Source organism: Condylura cristata, unplaced genomic scaffold (assembly GCF_000260355.1).
Source record: "Condylura cristata isolate star-nosed mole 26May11 unplaced genomic scaffold, ConCri1.0 scaffold00036, whole genome shotgun sequence".
NCBI classification, from domain to species: Eukaryota; Metazoa; Chordata; class Mammalia; order Eulipotyphla; family Talpidae; genus Condylura; species Condylura cristata.
The window spans coordinates 1237291-1258844 of NW_004567137.1; the positions used below are offsets into that span (position 1 = coordinate 1237291).

The 21554-nt window shown below is 41.2% G+C and overlaps 1 protein-coding gene across 1 annotated transcript; it reads left to right on the plus strand.

The window, feature by feature from the left end:
• Window positions 1-13830: 13830 nt before the first annotated feature.
• On the plus strand, window positions 13831-18073 carry AMIGO2 (adhesion molecule with Ig-like domain 2). The gene is made up of 2 exons (XM_012732786.1): window positions 13831-14252; window positions 14621-18073. Exon 2 carries the CDS (start codon window positions 14680-14682, stop codon window positions 16243-16245), a length of 1566 nt encoding a protein of 521 aa, XP_012588240.1. The 5' UTR covers window positions 13831-14252; window positions 14621-14679; the 3' UTR covers window positions 16246-18073.
• The last annotated feature ends 3481 nt before the right edge of the window (window positions 18074-21554 follow it).

Here is a 21554-nt window from a genome sequence, read left to right on the forward strand (position 1 = left end):
AAAAAAAATGTGCAAAATGATGTAAAAATAAACTTTTGTAATAATTAAAAATAATAATAATAAAAAAATCATCTGGAACATATATTAAAAGATGAGCCTAATAGGGCAGCAATAATCATGGGGATACAGGTGTCCTTTTGAATCAGTGTTTTTGTGTCTTTTGGGTAGATACGTAGGAGTGGGATTGCTGGGTTATATGGAAGCTACCAGAGATATTTTACAGGGGTGGGGTGGGGTATGGGATCAAAAACGGAATGGGAAAAGTGCACAGGACTATGGAAATAGCATATGGGTGAATGGGTGGTGGGAAGTCCATGGGGATTACAACCAAGATGGAAAAAAAAATCACAAAATGAAGAATGATGTAAAAATAAATTTAAAAATAAATAAAAAAGATGAACTCAGTATCCTAGGTTATTATATTTATGGTAGAATTAACTCTTCAAATTGTTGAAATAAGATGATTAAATAACCTTTTAAATCAACTCATCAGTTTATCAGCACAATCTAAATTCTGGTCTTTCTCAGAGTCCGAAAAGATTTCCTCTCTATCCCACCCTTTCTGGTTCCTGTTTACTTCCTACATGGGAGATGTTAGATTTGAGATATGAGAGGGATGAAAAAGGCTCAAGTTTCTGATTCAATATCATGAATTAGAATCTGGATAAACACAAAGTATATCTTTATCATACTATTTGTGAACCAAATGAAGTGAAAGAAAAGGAGAAATAATTTAAATAATTCCTAATTTTTTAAACTAATTTTAAACTAATGTTTTAGTAGAGTGACAAACAGAAGAAAAAGGAAAACAAGTATAATGATTGATGGATGGGAAATTCAGCTGGTTTCTACATTAACAATGACTCATTCTGTAAAATTTGGAATGTTTGGAAAATAAATCATAGTATGGTATCATAAAAGACAAGTACATAGTATGCAAGGGAAACAAATATCTTCTAAGTACAGCATTCTTTTATTTGCACATATGACTTTTAATGTTCTGAGTATTATTCTTGCCTGTAATGCTAAAGAAAATGGAAATAAAATATTAATAGCTATCAGAAAAAGCAATCTTTTATGCATGGAAATAATTTTTCTAAAACAGTATTGATGAATAGTCTACATTTAAGAGTTTCTATTAATATTCCATCACTGACCTTAGATCAGATCTGTGAAGACAGCATCATTTCTTTTTTTTTTTTAATTTTTTAAAAAGATTTATTTATTTATGTATACAGAACTGGGGTACAGGTCAGAGGTGCAGGGGCGGTGAGAGAATTCACCAGAGACAGAGTGGGGAGCAGAGCAGGCAGATGGATTAAGTACACTGCTGAGAGGAGCAGCGGGTGGGGTCAGGAGAGGTCTGCCGCGCCATGTGGGTCACCTCTGGGGCAGGGATCCAACTCCCATTGAAGTGGCTGCGGCTTGCTTGCTGTGCTGCATCCTAACCCTTTGCACCACCAGAGAGGTCCCAGACAGCATCATTTCTAAGGAAACAGTTAATCACTACACAGTGTCACCCACTGAAGAGGTTGGATTTAAGTACTTATGCATTGCTAGCAAAGGTGCTGTTTGCCTGTTATGTCTTCATCAAAAATCAGCTGTACAGTTGGCATATAGTGGATGTGCTGCTGATTGCTGTTTGAGGTTGGGATGAAATGGAGGTTGTGCTGGTTCAGAAATTCCCTTTCAATTGTCTGTCTAGCTTGGTTCCTTTAATCATGATTACATGAATATAATTAAACCACCTCTAAGTCTTTCCCCACTTCCCACCCCATGGGTGAAGTAAAGGTTAATATGGTTGTCTTGTTTGCCTCAACAAATTCCAGCAAGGTTCACAAAGTTCAAGAGCACTTGGAAGTCCAGAAGATACGGCAAAAGGGAAAAGGAAGGTTTCTGGGAAGGTGATATCTTACTATCAGCCTTGACGTTTTCAATATATTCATGAAAGGTGGCAAGAGAATATTTGTTTTAACTGTATACATGCCGTGAATTCTATAGTTGCTATGCAAAGATGGTGGAGATACAACCCCTACTTTGAAGAGTTTATGGGGTGTGTGTGATGTACTTGAGTGTGGCGTGTGAGGGACTAGGAGAAGGTTTATGTGTAGTGACAACTAACCTTTCTAGGCAGGGTAAGCCAGCAGCTATTGAAGTAGAAAGGGGCTCTGGGAATACCTCTAAAATAAATTCTAACTGATGACAAAATGGAGTGGTAAGTTGTTATGCCTTAGCATTGAATGATGCCTTCTCTCTCATTGTTTTCTTAAAATGACACTAGAAAAGTGATCAGACACATGTGTTGGTATTAGTTTTTCAGATCACTTTTTTTCCCTCACAAAAGAAAGGAGGACTCCCCCAGGTCACTGGGATCTTGGAGAAGGGAAACCCCTGAATCAGTGATGGCTGGCTGCTAGGAATCTTAGCTCACTTACCTAAAATGTAAAAAAGAGGAGTTAACTGTGAAGATAAAACCAGTGAAACCACAGCCCTCGGAAGCAGGAAACAGTCAGTGGCCTCTGCAGCGACCTGAGCCAGGAACTAGGGAATGAAGGGCTGGAGTCCGTCTTCTCTGTTCTCAGCTGCTGGTGCTTTCTTTCCCTGTTAGTTTTTGATTCTTTCTCTTTTGAGCCTTGCTTTTGAAAACATGTCTCATTTCTTTGCTCTTTAGATGTTGGTTTCCTCTGGTAATTTGCAAGTTTGCCCTCAAGTAAAGTTGATCTGCTTGACTTGGGTTTGCCCTGGGGCTAACCGCAGCCCTACTGGTGTGAACTCTCAGCAAGCTTCCAAGACCTGATTGTAGTTTCTGTGATTTAGCCCCAATTCTTGAGAAATTATGATTGCTGTTGTCCAGGGCTCTATTTTTAGTCTCTCTGAAATGGGTGAGGTAGACAAACAGTGGGGCTAGGGCCATGTAGGCCTGCGTTTTACAACAGATGTGTGAACAGCAGCGTTTCTCAGAGCTAGGAACTGGGGAGGTGACACAAATGTCCCCAGACATGTCCACAGCTATCCCCAACTGAATACTTTCTCCTCATAGTGTGGCCCTGGGGAGCCTTTCTCAGAGGGGCTGGACTCAGCCGGTGGGGCACAAAACTAAGCAGGAGCGTATTTGGAGCATGGGTAAGATTTTGCTTTGGTTGCTGATTCCCCATACTTTTTCCCTCTCCATGACAGTATTAATAGGAAACAAATGGCTTCTCTAATGGTGCAGGCACATGTGACAGGGTTAGGAGAATCTTTGGTTTGACAGAGGACAGAACTAGAGAAGTAGAACAATGTAGTCAGTACCTACTCTGTGTCTGGTGCTAAAAATGTCTTACAACCTCCAAAAGTTCATTTTAATTGCTCTTTGAGGCATGAGCTTGTTGGCTTCCTATTGAATACAAATGAGATTTCACCACTGAGAAGTTTCCAAAATACTCTTGGAATCTATTTTACCTAAGGCATTCTAAAAGCAGCGTATTCATAAATTTAGATACATAAACAATGATAACTTCTGGTTATAAAAACTAAATTCAGTCCAATGTCTGGAAAGAAAAACTAAGCAGAAAGACTAGAAAGATGAGTATCTGCTTTACTAAATTCTTCCCCCACTTATGTGTGGCTTTAATATGAGCTTCCAGTTGTGAAGAATTCAGATGTGTGTATTTTCACTTTTTAAAAGTTAGTGATAGTGAGTTACAAAAATAAAAAAGACAGTGATCATTTGAAAATTGTAATTTAGGACCCCTGGCATCCCAGGGGTTAAATCTCAGCACTATTACTACTAACACCTGAGTTGAATCCCTGACCAGGTTGCTAACCCACATGGCACAGCAGAACTCCGCTGTCTCACCCTGCTCCCCTCAGCAGTGTTATTTCAGTAGATCCACCTATTCTGCTCCCTACTTTGGCTCTGGTGAATCTTCTTGCCCCCCTTGCGGCCCCCCCCCAATTCTCTGCCCCCCCCATTCTCTGCACCTCTGGCCTAGACCTCAGTTTATCTACACTATAAATAAATAAATATTTTTTAAAAGAAGTTGTAATTTAACTTTTAGATGCATTTTCTACAGGAGCATTTATCTTTATTGACATAGGGTTATCTTGGGTATTTTTAATTGATGCAGATCATGAATTGAGTTGCACATCAAAAGACTTGGGAGTTCACCCTGAATGGGTGTAAATGTGGGCACATCCCTGGCTTCCAGTGATCCCTATGTCTTGTCTTTGGAAAGGTTAAGTACATGGATATTTTTAAATTACTACTAACAGTACAAAACAGTAATTATAATGTCCTTTGTAGTATAAAATCTATGTAGAACTAAAATGCAAGACAAGGAGAACACAAAAATCAGGAGGGATAAATAGTGTAAAAGGTTTAAGGATCTAATAAAGTAAAGGAATGGTATAGTAATAATTTGTGAGATTCTGTAATAATCAAAGATATGGTGTTGTAATATCTGAAATAACTATTATTAAATAATAAACAGATAATTGCAGATACAACCTGCAAGTAAGTAGAATAAAAATATTGAGTAATAATAAAAATTTTGAATTATCTAAAAGAAGCCAAAAAAGGAGGAAAAGGGGGGGCATAAGACAAAAGGGAAAAGGAATATGAGTCTAATGGAAAGTGAAAAATAAGATGCTAGTTCGAAAGCCAATTATGAGGTCCTCCCTTGTGGCACTATGGGTTAGGCTGCAGCACTACAAGCTAACCACAGGTGCTTCTGAGTGAGCTCCATCCCCCACCTGGGAGGTGATCCACAGGGCAGGGTTGCAGCAGATCTCTCCAGACCCCCCCTCCTCCCCTCAGTAGTCTGCTGTGTCAGTCTGCCTGTTCTGCTCCCCACTCTTTCTCTGATGAGGCCTCTCACCATCCCTGCTCCTCTGGCCTGAACCCCAGTTCTGTATGCATAAATAAATAAATCTGAAAAAAAAAAACTCAATTATGCAAGCGACTACACTGAATATAAGTGAACAAAAATAAGTGAAGCTGTGATGTCAGATTAGTTTAAAAAAAAAACTGAATATAACTATGGCTTTCCAAGTTTTCTTATAGGTAGAGACTATGATTCAACCAATGTCAAGTTTTGATTCACCTGACTTTTGCTTTATACGTATAAGTAGGTTTATTGTTTGTTTATTTATATTACAAGTATTCTCTATGCATCAGATTAACTCTGGGACATCAAAAATATCAAGTTTCCGGGTCTGCCAGGCTGGGTGACTTTGATGCTGTCAAGATGGAGAGCTCATCATCTAGCTTTTCCCCAGGGACACCCCACAAAGAAACAAACTTTGATTCAGAACCAAAGTTCTCAGGATGCTCCGAACAAAGGGAATTTAGAAAGAGGAATTTCCAGGTGCAATCATTTGAGATACTCTTCTTTGAGATAAATTGAACAACAGTCAGAGTGGATGTTTCCCCACCATCCCACTCTCTCTGAGAAGCAACAAATGTCAATGTGCAGACTCATCCTCCAGCAATTTGCTCAGATGTGCATCTGACCTCCTTTACACAACAGTGTCCCTGTGTTTCTCACCACATATTTCCTCCACAGTGCAAAAGGCAAGTTACATCATGTCAAAACTGCTCTCAGGAGAGAGCAGTTATTATTATTATTATTGTTATTATTAGTTACCTTGCCTTTCCCTTTACTTCACCCCCTGTGGTTCTCTCCCATGTGTATTGAGATTGCCAATCATCACTCCTAACTGAACATCTCCACCCAGGATGTTCCCCACAACAGGCCAGTGTCGAGTCTTTTGGGGTTCTGAGGTGCTCAGGCATGTAGGCTGTTGGTCTATTCCAGTCCCACGGCAGCTGAGAGGGCCTGGGGAGGGAGAGAGGGGCGAGTAATACAGGGTTGGGCTGAACTGACAGCCAGGGATAGCCAGGCTGGGAGAGTCACACAATTCATACAAATATTGTGGTGAGATGCCTCTCCAACTCTGCTTACTTTGTACATAAACTTAGCTTTGGTTCCACTAGGTTCAACAAACATTTGTTAAACATTTGTGATGTGTCCGATCACTTCCAAGGAAGGCACGAGGGCAGTAAGGATGACCAGAACTCCGGGCCCGGAAGAGCTTGCCCATGCCTCATATCAATCAATCTCAGGGTATCTATCAAACAAGGCATGCCTGTGGTACTGTACTTCTAGTCTACCAATGGGGGAGCTGAGAGTCTGAAACACCAGGCCATTTACTAATATCACGTAGTAGTAAGTAGAAATTCTGGCATCAGAACCCAGTGATTTGATTCTATATTCAGTGGTCTATTTTACCACATCAGCTTTTTTGTTGTCGTCATTGCTTATTGCCATTTGGTATGTTTTGGAGGATGCATCTTCTCTTTGTATGTGCCAAGAAAGAGACTCTACTTTCCCTCCTTTTAATCCTTCATTTGAATGCTAAGAATAACATAAGCCATAGGATTGATGATGTTAAGAAAATATTTGCATTCCTCATCATGGTTTCTCCCAAGTTATATTTCCATGCAAATCACTTTGTTGAGTTAGATTCTTGATCAACAAAAAAAAATGGGTAAGATCTAAAATTCTGTTTGCAATGGAATTTTCAAATATCCAAAGTATATATTTTCTCTTACCCATATTTTGGCTCTTGGCTGTAACCAATTTGAAATTGAGTTATATACTGCCTAATATCCTATAATTATTTCTAATAATACTACAAATTCCTAGAGGAGAACAACCATATCATGGTTCTGGGAGTGTCGCCAGGACTAACAATATTTGCTGGATGGAATTTAAATTATGACTGACCCTTTTGCTCCCTAATGGGAAGTTTTAGAGCTAATGGTTAAGCATGAGATCAGAGTGAGACAGATTGGGTGAGAGATCTGGTTATGTCACTAATCTGGAGCAAGGGACATAAACCAACTAAGCCCCAATGCCTGAGCAGAAAATGAGGATGTTAATGGTTATCTCTCAGGGCCCTTGTAAAAATCAGGTAAGAAATCTGGTATGTGTACATATAGGACATTATTATCAAGGCCATTTTCTTGGATCTTTCCAGAGATTATTCTGTCTTCCCTATGTGAACACCATGTTTCTTTTTACTATCAAAAACTGAAAGGTCAGGGTTCCAGAGCCAATTACCCATAGAGAATTCACCACAGAGGAACTTGTATTTGTTGAAAATAATTGAATAATTATTTGTGATGGTCCTGGCTGTACAGCAGAATCTATTATTTTCTTTCTCAGTTCTAACTTCTCTTATTTTGTTTTAATGGCCAGTAAATAAAGATAGCTTCAAAATATGTATTTCTTTGAAACTCAGATTCACCTTTACAAAGTTAAGAAAAATTAATTACTGCTACAGAAAACCATAGTTTAAAGGACATAAAAAAGGAGTCTGAATGTTTCAAGTAGTTTTCCTCACTGGCTTTGTTAAATATTATCTGGAAGACAAAATTAGCCCCAATTTTCAAAATAGAATAGCATTAGGGAATTCAATTAGATGATCCCTTAGGCTAATAAGGGATTAAAAATGAAAATTAGAAGCCCTACCATTAATGACCAAAGTCACAAGAAAACCATCAAGACAGGTACAGGACATCTCATAGAGAAAACCTTCACCCGCTTGTTTTATTCCCCAGGCTGTGAATTTCAGAGCATTTAGACAAAAAGTTAAGCTTATTTCTGTAGTTACACAATTATGAAGGAAAATCATCTTTTACAACCTTCTCAGAATCTGCACAACAATGGATTTACTCTTTGAGCAGAAATGTAATTTACCAGTATGATTATGAATGGCTTTCTCTTATTTTTATATGTTTTTTCCTCTATCTTCAATTTTTCTAGAATGACCACCATCTTTTAAAATGAGCAAAAAATGCTTTCAGTTGTTATTTTTATCTTTGTTTCTTACTGGAACACAAATGGTGGTTTCTCACTAGAAAATAAGGGTCTTGCTACCATCACAAAGGAATGTCACATCTCAGGACTCATAACTGCTGGGATTTGATTCCAATCAAAACTACTGAATGCATGGGAATGCAGACAACCGGAAACAAAAAATACATGAGTGATCGGTATGCACCTCTTTCTAGCCAGCCATGTTTGGCTGTCATCATATTTATGTACTACTACAATTCTCACACTAAAGAAATGTAACTGGTACCTAGTAGATGCTCACTAAATATTTGCCAGACAATGACTGTAGTGCTCAGAAGGGAACTGCAATTATTATTTCTCAAATTAGGAGAAATAAGTCATTCCCTTCCTAAGATACAACAGGAGAGTTTTGCTCTCTGAAACTATAGTCACTAAATATTAAGTTAACATTAACTGTCATATTCATAACTTATTCTTGGGGTTTGTGGAAAGACTAAAGCATTTTTGCCCAAGACTAGAACCTAAATATCTTTAGCTTATAAAACTGCTAGGTTCTGGGCCCTCCCTGGTGGTGCAGCGGGTTAAATCACAGCACTAAGAAGCTAAAGCCACTTCCGCATGAGTTCAATTCCCACCTGCCCCGGAGGTGACACCCTCCTGACAGGCCAGCTGCTCCCCTCAGCAGTGTATTTTGTCATTCTGCCTGTTCTGCTCCCCCCTCTGTCTCTGGTGAATCCTCTCACCTTCACATCTCTGGTCTGTGTCCCAGTTCCATATGAATAAATAAATAAATCTTAAAAAAAAAGATTAAGCCTGGCGGTGCAAGGGCATTGTGAAGCTGTCAGCAGCAACTGCAGCATGAGTTAGATTCCCAGCCAGGGAGCTGACCCAAATGGTACAGTAGACTTTTCCTATCTCGCCAACTGCTCCCCTCAGCAGTGCATTTCAGTAAATCCACCTGTTCTGCTCCCCACTCTGTCTCTGGTGAATCCTCCCCCCACCCCACACACACCTCTGGCCTATACCACAGCTCTTGTATGCATAAATAAATAAATCTTAAAAAAAAAATAAACGACTACTAGGTTTCTATAATCATAAGTTATTTTATAATTGAAGACTTGGTAAATGGAACTTAGGGTATCAAGACTGACAATGATAAGGGGCAGATACTCCACATTCTAAACTCAAATGCAGTAAACCAACTAACCAAGAACTTTCAAAGGGATGATATCAATTGGTTCTTCACCTTCAATAAAAATCCTACCCAAACTTTATAAGCGGTGAAAGAAGCCAAACACAACAGGCCACCTATTACAAGATTCTATTTACATGAAATCCTAGCAAAGGCAAACCCATGGTAACAGGAAGTAGATTAGTGGGTGTCAGGGTTTGGAGGGCAGTGGTAATGGCTGCTTTGGGGGGGTGATGAAATTATTCCAGAAGTAGGTAATTGTGATAGTTATGCAACGGAGTACAGTTTCTCCCCCAAAGTCCAAAAGAACAGCTCCTGTGAAATCTTTGTAAACCAAAATAATGAAAAACAAAGAGCAATTACCATTAAAGCTATATGGAAAAAAATTTGAGCCCTACCAGACCCAAAACATCACATCAAATGACACATGAGAACTCAAATAACATTAAGATATAGTAAAAGCAGTAATATCATAAATACATGACCGGTATAAAGCAATTATACCGGGAAGGGACTTGATGGTGTCACTCATTTCTCAGGTGTCTGCTGCCAGTATAACAGCTGCTACAAAACAAATGTTGACTGCTATTTTCACATTTGGTCCTAAAAGTAAAAATCTTCAAACATCTTTCAGTTATCTCACAAACGTAGGTCTGTCACAAAAGCAAAGTGGCATAAGAGAACCTTCAAAAAGTGGAGAGTACCTGCATACAAAAAACACTGAATAGTACACAGTTAAGCTGGTCAAAATAGTGTTTCTCCATGAAATTAAAAAAATAAAAAAGGGGGATTTCACTCAGTCTATGTCCATGAAAACAGGATCAAGTGGGTAAAGCGGTGTGTAAAGAGCTGCTCCCATACAAACTGGACTCTCCCTGGGAAGGGTGTGTGAGACTCACTGGACACCCTCCCCTCCTCTATTTTCAGTTGCTCAAGAACAGTCACAAGCTGACAAACTCATCCTAGAGTTCAAAGAGCACAGGTATTGAGCCACTGTCTTCCAGATGACAGTTTGAGGAAGAGGTTTGCTTCTACCACAAATCCCAGACAGTTTACAAAAGCCAAATGATGCAGACCAAAGAACAACTGTCACAGGAGCTGAGTGCACCTCAAGGGTGTGGGGGGCGGGGAGGAGGGGAGGAGGGAAGAGAAAGGTATATGTTTCCTGTGGGCCATGGCTCAAATCACACTGTAAAAACCCTGCCAAAATGTGCTTCCCTTCGCGAGACCGTCACTCTGGATAAACCCATTCTGTTGTTGGCATAATTGATTGCTTTAATTTGAGGTTGAGAGGCTATCAAGTGTTAATTATTAGTAAAAATGACTCAGTCAAGAAATGAGTGCTTTAACAGTATTTTGTCTTATCTCTCAAAATTCCTTGACTCTTTGATTATAACCTGAGAAATTCTAGACATCAAAGGACTGGAAAAAAACCCTAAAATTTCACCTACTCAAATTGTTGCCTTGAGGCAGGAGTTCCTTCTGTAACCTTAGTGCTGTGCTTTAACTTGCTGCACCACCAGGAAGGGCCCTCCTGTAACCTAATCAGGCATGTCTGCCCAATCCCACCCCAATATGCTAGCTTCAGAATCATGGTGAAGGGTCAAGCCTTCCTACTATCTGATGGAGTCATTCTTGAACATTAAAAATACCAACAGACTGTGCCATGTGGCAAAGACCACAGTAATATTTGTCTGTCCTGTTTAAAGTGAGAAGGCAATTTAACCATCTGTCCTGGCAACCCATTCTACAGCAAAACCACCCTGTCTGAAATGTCTTTCTTCTCTTTAATCTAAGTCCTTCTAATAGAGCCTCAAGCTAATTTTGTCCAGCCCACTTACAAATTATTTGGAACACAACTGTTTATCATCTGGATTATAGGATTAGGTAGTGTTTAAGGTTTATGGTGAGCAGTAAATAATGTGCATACTACACAGAGTTTAGTCTTTGGCACATAATAATGGCCTAATATAAATTTATTATTACCGTCATTATATTTTTGAGGACTCTTTCAATCACAAGGGGCAGACGCATGACTCAAAGTAATTACAGTGAATAAGAAAAAAAAGAGAGGTGCTGAGTTCATGGGCACCATTGTATGCAGGGCTCAAATAAGTGTCACGTTATTTGAATATTCTGTTTCCCCTCTCTTCTCTCAACTTTCAGACAAACTTTCTGAAAAGTAGAGACCAAGGGCTCCCTGGTTGTCTAGGGGTTGAATCTCAGGCCTGAGTTCCAGTCCCCACATATGGTATAGCGGACTTCTACAGTCTAGCCCACTGACCCCCTTCAAAGTTTAGTTCTGTAGATCCATCTGTTCGGCTCCCCACTCTCTCTGGTGAGAGAGAGTTCTATGCAAAAATTAAAAAAAATATATTTTTAAAAGTAGAGAGCAGAATGACAAACTGCAGACTCAGGTGGGGTAAACCAAACCTTAACCAGCTAAAACAGATCATCCCTGAAGAATGTACCAAATGGCAAGCAAATGACAAACAAAGTAGGAATTAAGCACCCAGCAGTGATCAAGACATACATTTCTGTCCTTGTGCAATTGTCTTGCAGTGGAAGGTAAAAGAAGGAAGATGATGGAAAGGAAACAGTTGCCCTCCACAGATACAAGGTCACTCCATATGTCACCGTCAAGGTCAGACTACAGCTTTTTCTTCTCCAAGCTAAGTAAACCCATCCTTTCACAACTACTCTCCCTGTGACAGATGTGTGCAAGTCCCCAAATCAGGTCTTCAGATAATTGTTTGTCTGGATTTTGAGCACATTTAGCTTATCCTGTGTAATCTTTGCCTGTTTCTAAGATGTGCCTATAGCTATAATAACAACCTTCTGCTTCCATTTTTGAAAGCCACATATTCTGTTTAGACTATTTTTGTATTAAATACAGGTCTTCAGCTTTCATGGTTTCCTTTAAAGAGGATTTTAGTAAAGTACTGTAAAAACCTGGTGATTTATTAGTCATCTAAACAGTCTTCCTCTGAATAATTTTAATTCTGTTTCTCTGTATTAACCAGTCTAACTGTAAACACGGAGGCCTGGAGGTCAGGTCTTTTTCAGAACCCAGGAAGTGTGACCTAACTAAAAAATCTCAACCTCTACCTCTCCCTGGGTGCTCAGAGAGGAATGTAGTCATGAAAACATTTCCTGTGTTCTTAGTATAAAACTCAACGTATCATGAAACTAATCTGAATCAAGCTGCTCTCACCTGAAGAATCTTGATTTCCCAGTGCCACAGCACTGGCTGACTCACTTCGCAATGCACACAATCGCATTTAAATTAAGCATCAGACTAACAGATTTGTGCCACTGTATGGATCTCTTCACTGATGCTAGGCAGGGGCAAACTCTCACCCAATTCAAGGTTGCTTGGGTGGTGGGTGGGATGTAGGGGGTGAGTGGGGTAGGGGATTGGTTGCTGTTGTTCTTGTTTGTATTTTTAAGTGATATTACGAGTTATGGGCCTTGAGTGCCCCCCTCCCCCCCACCCCTCACAATTGTTTTCTATTGGGCTAGCTTATCCTCCTTCCTCCCTGTTCATTTGCCTTGAATACTAGCTCTCTGTGAGGGCAATGATTTACTTTTAATCGGAGATAATGTCCAAATAGTCCATTCAGTTCATTCAAACCCCATCATTAAACCTGATCTCCAATTTGAACAAAACTGGATTTTTAATAGAAAAGTTCATCAACCCCCGCGCCCTTCACCTCATTTTGCCTTGGCTTTTGTCCACCCGAGTTTGCATCTTCCTTTGCCCGCTGGACCAAGCAAGCTTTAAGAGCACCCTCCCTGACTCTAAGGAAAAGAGGGGACCTCCGCGCAGGCGCAGACACCCCTGGGAGCAGTCCTTGCCCCACGCAGCCGCGAGCAGCACCTTTGCAGTTGGGAGTTGGAGTGAGGGGAGAGGGAGAATCTGCTCTAGGAGTCTCTAGGAGTTTTTTGTTTTAGCTTAATACCCTTATCTTTACAATCCACCAGGAAGGTCGGTTCCAAGCCTTCTTTCCTGCGCTCCGTCGCAAATTGGGTACCATCCCAGGTGCCGCTGCCTGCATTAGGAAAGGGACAGAACTTTCCCAGGGAGGTGCGGAGTGTCTCCGCTGCGCCTTCCCGGTTCTTCCTCCGAACCGCGATGCCAGTCTCACTACAGGGAACTTGTCTTATTTCCCTCCCGCCACCTCCTCCCCTCAAACGTGGGCGGAGAGTGAAGGCTGCTTCTGTGTTTATTTTGTAAACCTTTAAAACCAACTGCGCTCACCGTCATGGAAGCCCCCTTGGCTCTTGCCCAAAGAGAGCTGTAAGAGGTCCGGGGCTTGGTGGACCGGGTGGGAGCGGCGTGAACTGCGCGGTGGCTACAAAGGTGCTGGGCATGTCCACTTCAACCTCCCCCCCAACCCCACCCCACCCCACCCCATCCCGCCCAAGTGCTGGGCGGTACGTGGCGAGCAATTAGTGGGAGTGAGTGTGCGCGTTCTCACTCTGCGGGATCCCGGCGCAGTCCACAGTGTGGCCCCTCACTGGCTCACGCACCCGCACTCGGGAGCCAGGGGAGGGCGGGAGGGAGATCGCGGGAGGCGGTGGCAGGGCGGCGGGGTGAGAGCAGGGGGGCGCTTGCAACCTCTGGGATTGGCTGAGCCACCTCCCCCTACTCGGCGCCGCGCGCCCCCAGTCGGGAGCCCGGACCGCTCAGCCCGCCCCCTCTGGGCTGGTTCCCGCGGGAGGGAGGACGCGCAGGGGCGGGACCGGCTAGGCGCCCCGCACCCGACCCCCGGCGCACCAGGATAAAACCCGGTTGTGGCGCGCGGGAACCTGGGGTCCTGCAGCCTCCCGAGCGCGGGGAGGCTGGGTCGGGTCCCACCAGCTGCCGGCGCCCCTGCCCCCCAGACCTGGCTTGGGGAGCGGAGCGCGCAACGCGCGGGCACACGGCTGTCGGAGCGCCGAGGCGGTACCTTCAGCCCAGCGATGAGAACCCTGGAGAATCAAGCCGAGCTGGGGGAGACGTTTCCTGCAGCCGCGCTTGTTGCCGCCGCCGCGGCTGCTTAAACTCCCCCAAAGTTGCTAGCAGGCGAGAGGCTGCCGCCCGCTGGGAGCTGGAGGAAAGGAACTGGGAAGATGTAAGAGTGACAGACGGAAACAGACAGACGCACAGACCTTCAGAAGACACCAGGGTCGGCGGCGGCCTATCCCCAGAATCCGTGAGGCTTCCTAGCTCTGTGAGTTGCTTTCTGGATGGGAGGCTTGTTAAGTATTTCCGTGTAATTGTTTATAGGTTTCGCTTGTGTATTTTTGTGCCTGCTGGGAGGAGTTAAAAAAGAAAAGGTCGCAGGATGTACCTTAAGAACCTTCTTGAGTTTCTGATGTAGAGATGGTAGTATCGCTGCACTGTGATAAGTCTGTAAGCAGGCTATGTGTTGAAATTGTACTTGACAGTAAAAAGACCACGTAGGCTCTCTGGTGTGAAATATAACCTCCATTTCAAAAGTTATTGGACAGAAAGCAAGATATAGCTCTTAAGGGTGAACTAGCCATAGTTAACTTTGCTTTCTCTCCCCCTCACCCCTTCACTATTGATTGTTACCAGGTTCCCTGGTGGGTGGCTGAGCTGGTGCAAAGGCCTGAAGAGTCTTAGAAGCGACCATAATGTCTTTCCGTTTGCATACACTGCCCACCCTGCCTGGAGTTGTCAGACCCGGCTGCAGGGAGCTGCTGTGTTTGTTGGTGATCACGGTGACGGTGAGCCCAGGTGCCTCTGGGCTGTGCCCCACCGCTTGCATCTGTGCCACTGACATCGTGAGCTGTACCAACAAAAACTTGTCCAAGGTGCCCGGGAACCTGTTCAAGCTGATTAAGAGACTGGATCTGAGTTATAACAGAATCGGGCTGCTGGATTCTCAGTGGGTTCCGGTATCGTTTGTAAAGCTCAACACCCTCATCATCCGTCATAACAACATCACCAGCATTTCCTCAGGCAGTTTTTCCACAACTCCAAATTTGAAGTGTCTTGACTTATCATCCAATAAGCTGAAGACTGTGAAAAGTGCAGTGTTCCAAGAGTTGAAGGTTCTGGAAGTGCTCCTTCTTTACAACAATCACATTTCTTATCTTGATCCTTCAGCATTTGGAGGGCTCTCCCAACTGCAGAAACTCTACTTAAGTGGAAACTTTCTTACACAGTTTCCCATGGATTTGTACGTTGGAAGGTTCAAGCTGGCAGAACTGATATTTCTAGATGTTTCTTATAATCGGATCCCTTCCCTGCCATTGCATCACATAAATATAGTGCCAGGCAAACAGCTGAGAGGCATCTACCTCCATGGAAACCCATTTGTCTGTGACTGTTCCCTTTACTCTTTGCTAATCTTTTGGTATCGCAGGCACTTTAGCTCAGTGATGGATTTTAAGGATGATTATACCTGTCACCAATGGTCTGACGCTAGGCACGCCCATCAGGTACCTCTGCTCCATGACAGCTTTATGAATTGTTCTGACAGTATCATCAATGGTTCTTTCCGTGCACTTGGCTTTATTCATGAGGCTCAAGTAGGGGAAAGGCTGATAGTCCACTGTGACAGCAAGACTGGTAATGCAGACACCGACTTCATGTGGGTCAGTCCAGATAACAAACTGCTTGAGCCAAATAAAGACATGGAAAACTTTCATGTATTTCATAATGGAAGTCTGGCTATAGATAGTCCTCGTTTTGAGGATGCTGGAGTGTATTCCTGTATTGCCATGAATAGACAGCGCCTCTTAAATGAAACTGTGGACATCACAATAAACGTGAGCAATTTCACCGTCAACAGATCCCATGCCCATGAGGCATTCAACACAGCTTTTACCACTCTTGCAGCCTGCGTGGCCAGTATAATTTTAGTACTTTTGTACCTCTATCTGACACCGTGTCCCTGCAAGTGTAAAACCAAAAGACAAAAAAATATGCTAAACCAAAGCGGTGCCCATTCATCTGTTCTCAGCCCCGGCCCCAAGAGTGACACCTGCGCTGAGGAAAGGAAGACAGGTGCTGGGAAGAGAGTGGTGTTTTTGGAACCCCTGAAGGACACGGCAGCAGGGCAGAATGGAAAGGTCAGGCTTTTCCCCAGCGAGCCGGGCCTAGCCGAGGGCATCCTCAAGTCCACGAGGGTGAAATCTGACTCCGATTCAGTCAATTCGGTGTTTTCAGACACCCCCTTCGTGGCATCCACTTAATTTTGTGTCTGTGTGTGTGTATGATGTGTTAATTCAATCTTTCCACGTTTAAGTTTATGTGTCATCTGCAAAAAAAACAGCAGGATAGATTTGTTTTGAAGTATAACCAAAAGGCCTCTTTAGGCGGTTGATAAGGAAATGTGCTGAAACACGTTGGTTCCGGGGGTATCAGAGAAAGATGGATTTGTTTTCCAAAGTATAAATTGTAGATACACTATGTTACTCTTTCATGACACCGATCCTTCCTGGAGGTGATATACCTGCCATTCTCCATTTACTCCAGCTTCTTGAAAGAAAAAAATTATTTCATGTATTAGTGTTTGTTAAGAGATTATTCAGACCAAAGTTGTGTTGTTATAGAAAAACATTAATGTCTTATTTCTTTCTGAAAAATGTTGATGGTTCAAGCCACAATTGTTTAGAAAGCACAAAGTAAAGTTAGATTTGGAAATTATTCAGTGAATGTCATCATTTCAGAACAGAGTGAACAGACTGTGCTGGTAAAATTTACTGGATAGTGCCATGTCCCATATGATGTTAGATAAATACTGCAATAAAGGTATATTTGTTTGACTGTCTTCACTATGTATATTTCCTATCCTTGTACAAAAAGATCACATGGGGAGTTTAAAGTCATTTTTTGTCATCGTAAATACATAAGTGTCAATACCAAAGTGTTTGGGTAACTTCTTAAACTTTTGTTCTAGCAGACTAATACTTGTTTCATATGCTTGTGTGTATGTAAATCTTAAATTATATTAATTATTAAATAGATCCTACTGTACTGTACTTTGGACATTGGAATCAATGTAAATATATGTATTGTATGACTTGATGTTCTGTTATATTTGACTATTTAAAAACATAAATCTAAAATGTTTTATGTGAGTGATTGTTTTGCTTTGTGTAAAGCACCTGCTATAGCAAGTATTTCTCCAAAGTTCTTGGAGTTGCAGTACACTGTTTATTATTTTTTAGAGGTGGAAAAACTCTAAAGTGTTCTACACCATTTAAACCTTCTACATCACATTTACTTCGATATAATATGTATTTCAGCCAGGTTTGGAAGATACTCAAGATGTGATATTGCAATACTAGAGAGCCCAGCAGACTTGACTTTGCATCTGCTGTGGGTAACTGAGGGTCCTTTCTGGACAGAGTATACCTCAGCTGTTCAATGAAGGCTTTAGGCTACATAATGTTTAAGGATCATTTCCTGATGATCTTTGCTCCATCACAGACTTGATGAAACTGTCCTCTAGTGAGGGGATTAAGGGAGACTGAGGATAGACTCCCCTTACCTGTGTAGCAAAAAGGATCATTTTGGATCATCGAGCCTGACTCCTTCCCTTTCTCAGGGAGATGTGAAGCCAGGTTGCTGGCTGTCTCTGGCCACATCAGGAAATAGCGACAGGGACAGAGGGAGGATTCAGTTTCAGGATTCCTCCAGTGGAGCTAATAGAGTCAAAAGATCAGTTAAGTATAACAGTGAGAGTGGAGAAGGAGCCAAATGATGAGACGTAAGAGTGGTTGGAAAAAAGCAAAGGAATATTAGGGATGTTTTATCCCTGGGGCTAAAAGAAGGAGTTTTAAGAGTTGGCAGTGGGTACTAATGGTAAATAAAGAGAAGTAGATGAGGACGGGAGACCTGTCACTGACTTTGACTATGGTGATTTCAGGGAATGGTGGCCACTTGTTGGGAGCTTAGAGAGTGTGCCCAGCCAGGCTTCAGAGGTAGACACTGGTCACCAAGGGGTGTAGGGGTGAGTAAGTGGCCAGGATGGATCCTTGGGAGATAGATGCAGAGCTAGAGATTTGTGGGAAAATTACTTACTGCATGGTGTTAAAAACTTACTACCTTTTTGCTGAGAGAGGCCTATATGGTCTTCTTGCCTGCTTGTGCCTATGCAAGTGTCCTTTACTCCTCTGTCCTCTTTCCTAATAACCTTGTTCATTAAATTAATAAATAACCCTTATTGCCTTTGCTTCTTAAACGGAAACTTCACCTGATAAGTTCTTTGAAATACAAAGGTGTTATAGGCAAGTACTTTGTTCCAGTTTCTGCCATTTAAGTGACTGGGGAAAGTTTTATGATTTCATTTTTCGGTATTTGGAGAAACTTAGGCTCAGAGATTCTGTTATTTATTCAGTCACATGGGTAGGAAATGTGGTTACATTTAGCAGACAAACATGACAAAACTACTAGGAACCTGGAGTTTGTGTAGAGTCTGACAGTGGCTGGCTCTAAGGTGCCTTGGGTAAAGGACAATTTGAAGTGAGATCTAAACTGACAGAAACAAAACAACAACAAAAATTCAGATTATTGGAAAGCAAAGCTGTCTGTTGAACAGAAGTAGGAAATCATGGTGGAAAAGTGGGAATGAATGAAAATCTTGATATGGACTTTTAAGTTCTTAGGTATTATATTTGGGGGTGAGGGAGTGGGAGGTGCCTCAGGAACTTAATCACATGTGTTTTAAATATAATTGTCCTGTTCAAAACTTATGTAACTCTTCTTCCAAGTATTCATCTGGATTTATGTAACTGGGTAATTCTTTCAAACTACTTCGTACTTTTCATTACACAGTTATGAGGGAGGTGAATACTCATTGGAGAATCAAACCAAGACAGAAATGTGAAATTTTCCTGGGTTTAATGTATTGTCTTACCATACTTAAAACATAATATGGCTTATGATATATATTCTATAACTGATCTTGAGTTAAATTTCTTAAATGGACTTTAGATTTATCATCTGAAAACATGACCTAAAATATTTTCTTATTTTTAGTCAAGTGCTACAAACATTCTCACTGTCTGGCATAGAGAGACTAAGACATGTTTATTTTTAGCTTTTGTTGCTTGAATTATTTGCCTGAAACTTTTTTCCCAAATATTTTTCCAAAATATTAATCACAAGGGACATAGGTGAAATTTATGGGTGTGGAAACATAAAAGACACAAGAAGACACATTGTTGGTCCAGAATCTAAAAAAGACTTCTTACCTTGGATCAGCCTGGTTAGTACTGTCAAAAAAGAACACAGCATAAACACTTTCTAGCAGGCACAACTTGCGCCTATGCCATAGCTACTGCCTAATGATTTCTACTTTCTAGTCATCTGGTCTACCGAAAGATTTAGTAATAGCTCTGAAACCGGGCATGTGGATAGAATCACAAGAAAAGTTAAATGAACAAAGATTTCTAGTAGTTACTCTCTACGTAGTTCCCAACCAGACATTCTGATTCAGAAGGTTTGGGATAAATCCTGTACACATATTTTGAAAAAAAAAATTCCAGTGAAACTTTGATTCTTCCTGTTCTAAAGAAATACATCCTGACATTGAACCTTAGAAAATTTTGTGTTTGGGGCTTTGCCAGAATACATTGTTGTTAGCTAATGGATTTATAAAAAGAATATTTTTAGTGCTCTCAAAAAATTCTTTATATGGAGCCTCCCTGATAGCACAGGGATTAAAGATACAGTGTTATCAAGGGATTGCCAGCCGTTACGGCACGAATTGGAACCCTGGCCAGGAAGCTGACCCACATGGCTCAGCAGACCTCTCCGGTTTCACGCGCTACTCCCCTAAGCAGTGTATTTCAGTATATTTACCTGTTCTGTTCCCCACTCTGTCTCTGGTGAATCCTCTCACCCCCTGCACTGTTGGCCTACACCCCAGTTCTTGTATGCATGAATAACATTTTTAAATATTCTCTACATATTGGAAAAATAAGAATTTGGTTCTCTGATTCTACATGAATTCTTGAGTAAATTTTGATTGATTTATAACATGTTTTTCTAACTTTTGAAATGTAAAATAATCATTTTAAGATTATTAGCTTTTTGTATCTTTCGTTTTATAAGCTGGCTTGAAATTAATCATATCAGGCTTGTTTATACTAAGCTCTAAAACTTTCAGTTGCATTACACAGAACCAAACACCATTGTTTTTTCAGCATATTGGAATAATAATTTTTGAAGAGTGCACTAAAATTCTTTTAATGTTTTTCTCATCCTTCTCTGTCCACAAGTTAGTACCTATTTTTTACCTACTACAGTCTGAAACTTAGTGAAAAGATGACTAATTTGCCTTTATAACTACTATACTGGATGGTACCATTGTAAGTTCTTACTCAATATTGTTGATAGGCTCTTAGACACCTACAGCTTTGAAGGAAACTATGTCTAATTTCCACATGGGTTGATTGGTATAAACACAAGTCAAATTCCTACTGCATATTTCTGCTCATGAAAACATCACCAAACTTCTAAATATCCAAAATATTTGTAACATTAAAATATTTATATTCACTCATTCATTGAGTCATTCATTTTCCTACCTGTTTATTTGGATTCAGGGCTCCAGGAGAACAGGAGAGATTCACCCAACCCAGGACAAGGTGGAACCAATTTCAGACAGGATACCTTTTATCACAGGCGTCTCAAGCACACCCACAATCACTCAGATCCAGGCAATTTAAATATGTGGTGAAGCTAACACGCACATCCTTGGGATGTGGAAAGAAGCCACGCAGACACAGAGAGAACGGGTACGCTAACTCCACACACAGTGACCCTTGCCAGGCATCAATTTTTTCCTCATTGTTACAATGACACAACATTGAACAAAACAATATTATTCAAAGATCCCCTGTATACACAGAATAGAGCTGAAAGTGTAACAACTTCCTAAATAATTTAGAGGACAATTAATTTATGGGACCATTGTTGCTTGTGGAAAGATTTCAAGGAGGGGAAGCTCTTCACACTGAGGCCCAGGGAGAAGAGCAGGAAAACAGACCCTTCCTAAATTGTACAATTTGACACTTAGGGTATTGATACTGGCTTTAATGTATTAAGGACCTACTAATTGCCAGGCACACTAAAAGAAATGGTGTTTATTTATTATCATTTCTCAACACAATCACCTGGAAAAAGGGAAGTTTTACCCCCAGTTACAGGTTGGAAAAAGAGACTAAATCAAAGATTATTTCTTCCGTTGAGTCATTTAATAAGTTGTTATCATGAAAATCATTTAAACATATCTTTGCATAGTACAGTTACTGTGTTCTGCCAATAGTATGACTTTGTAAAACTTGAGCTTAAGTAAACTTTCTATAAATGTAGAATGTAAATGAACTAATGCTCACAAAAAATCTGGGAGAAGAGGAAGGCCAGGGGGTCATATCACCTGAGCATCGTAAAGGTGGAAATTTTTTTGCCTGTACAATATATTGCGTCACAAGTAGCAAAATTGACAAACCTCCATAGAGGTTTGGTAGAGAAGGCCTCTGCCAATCGACTG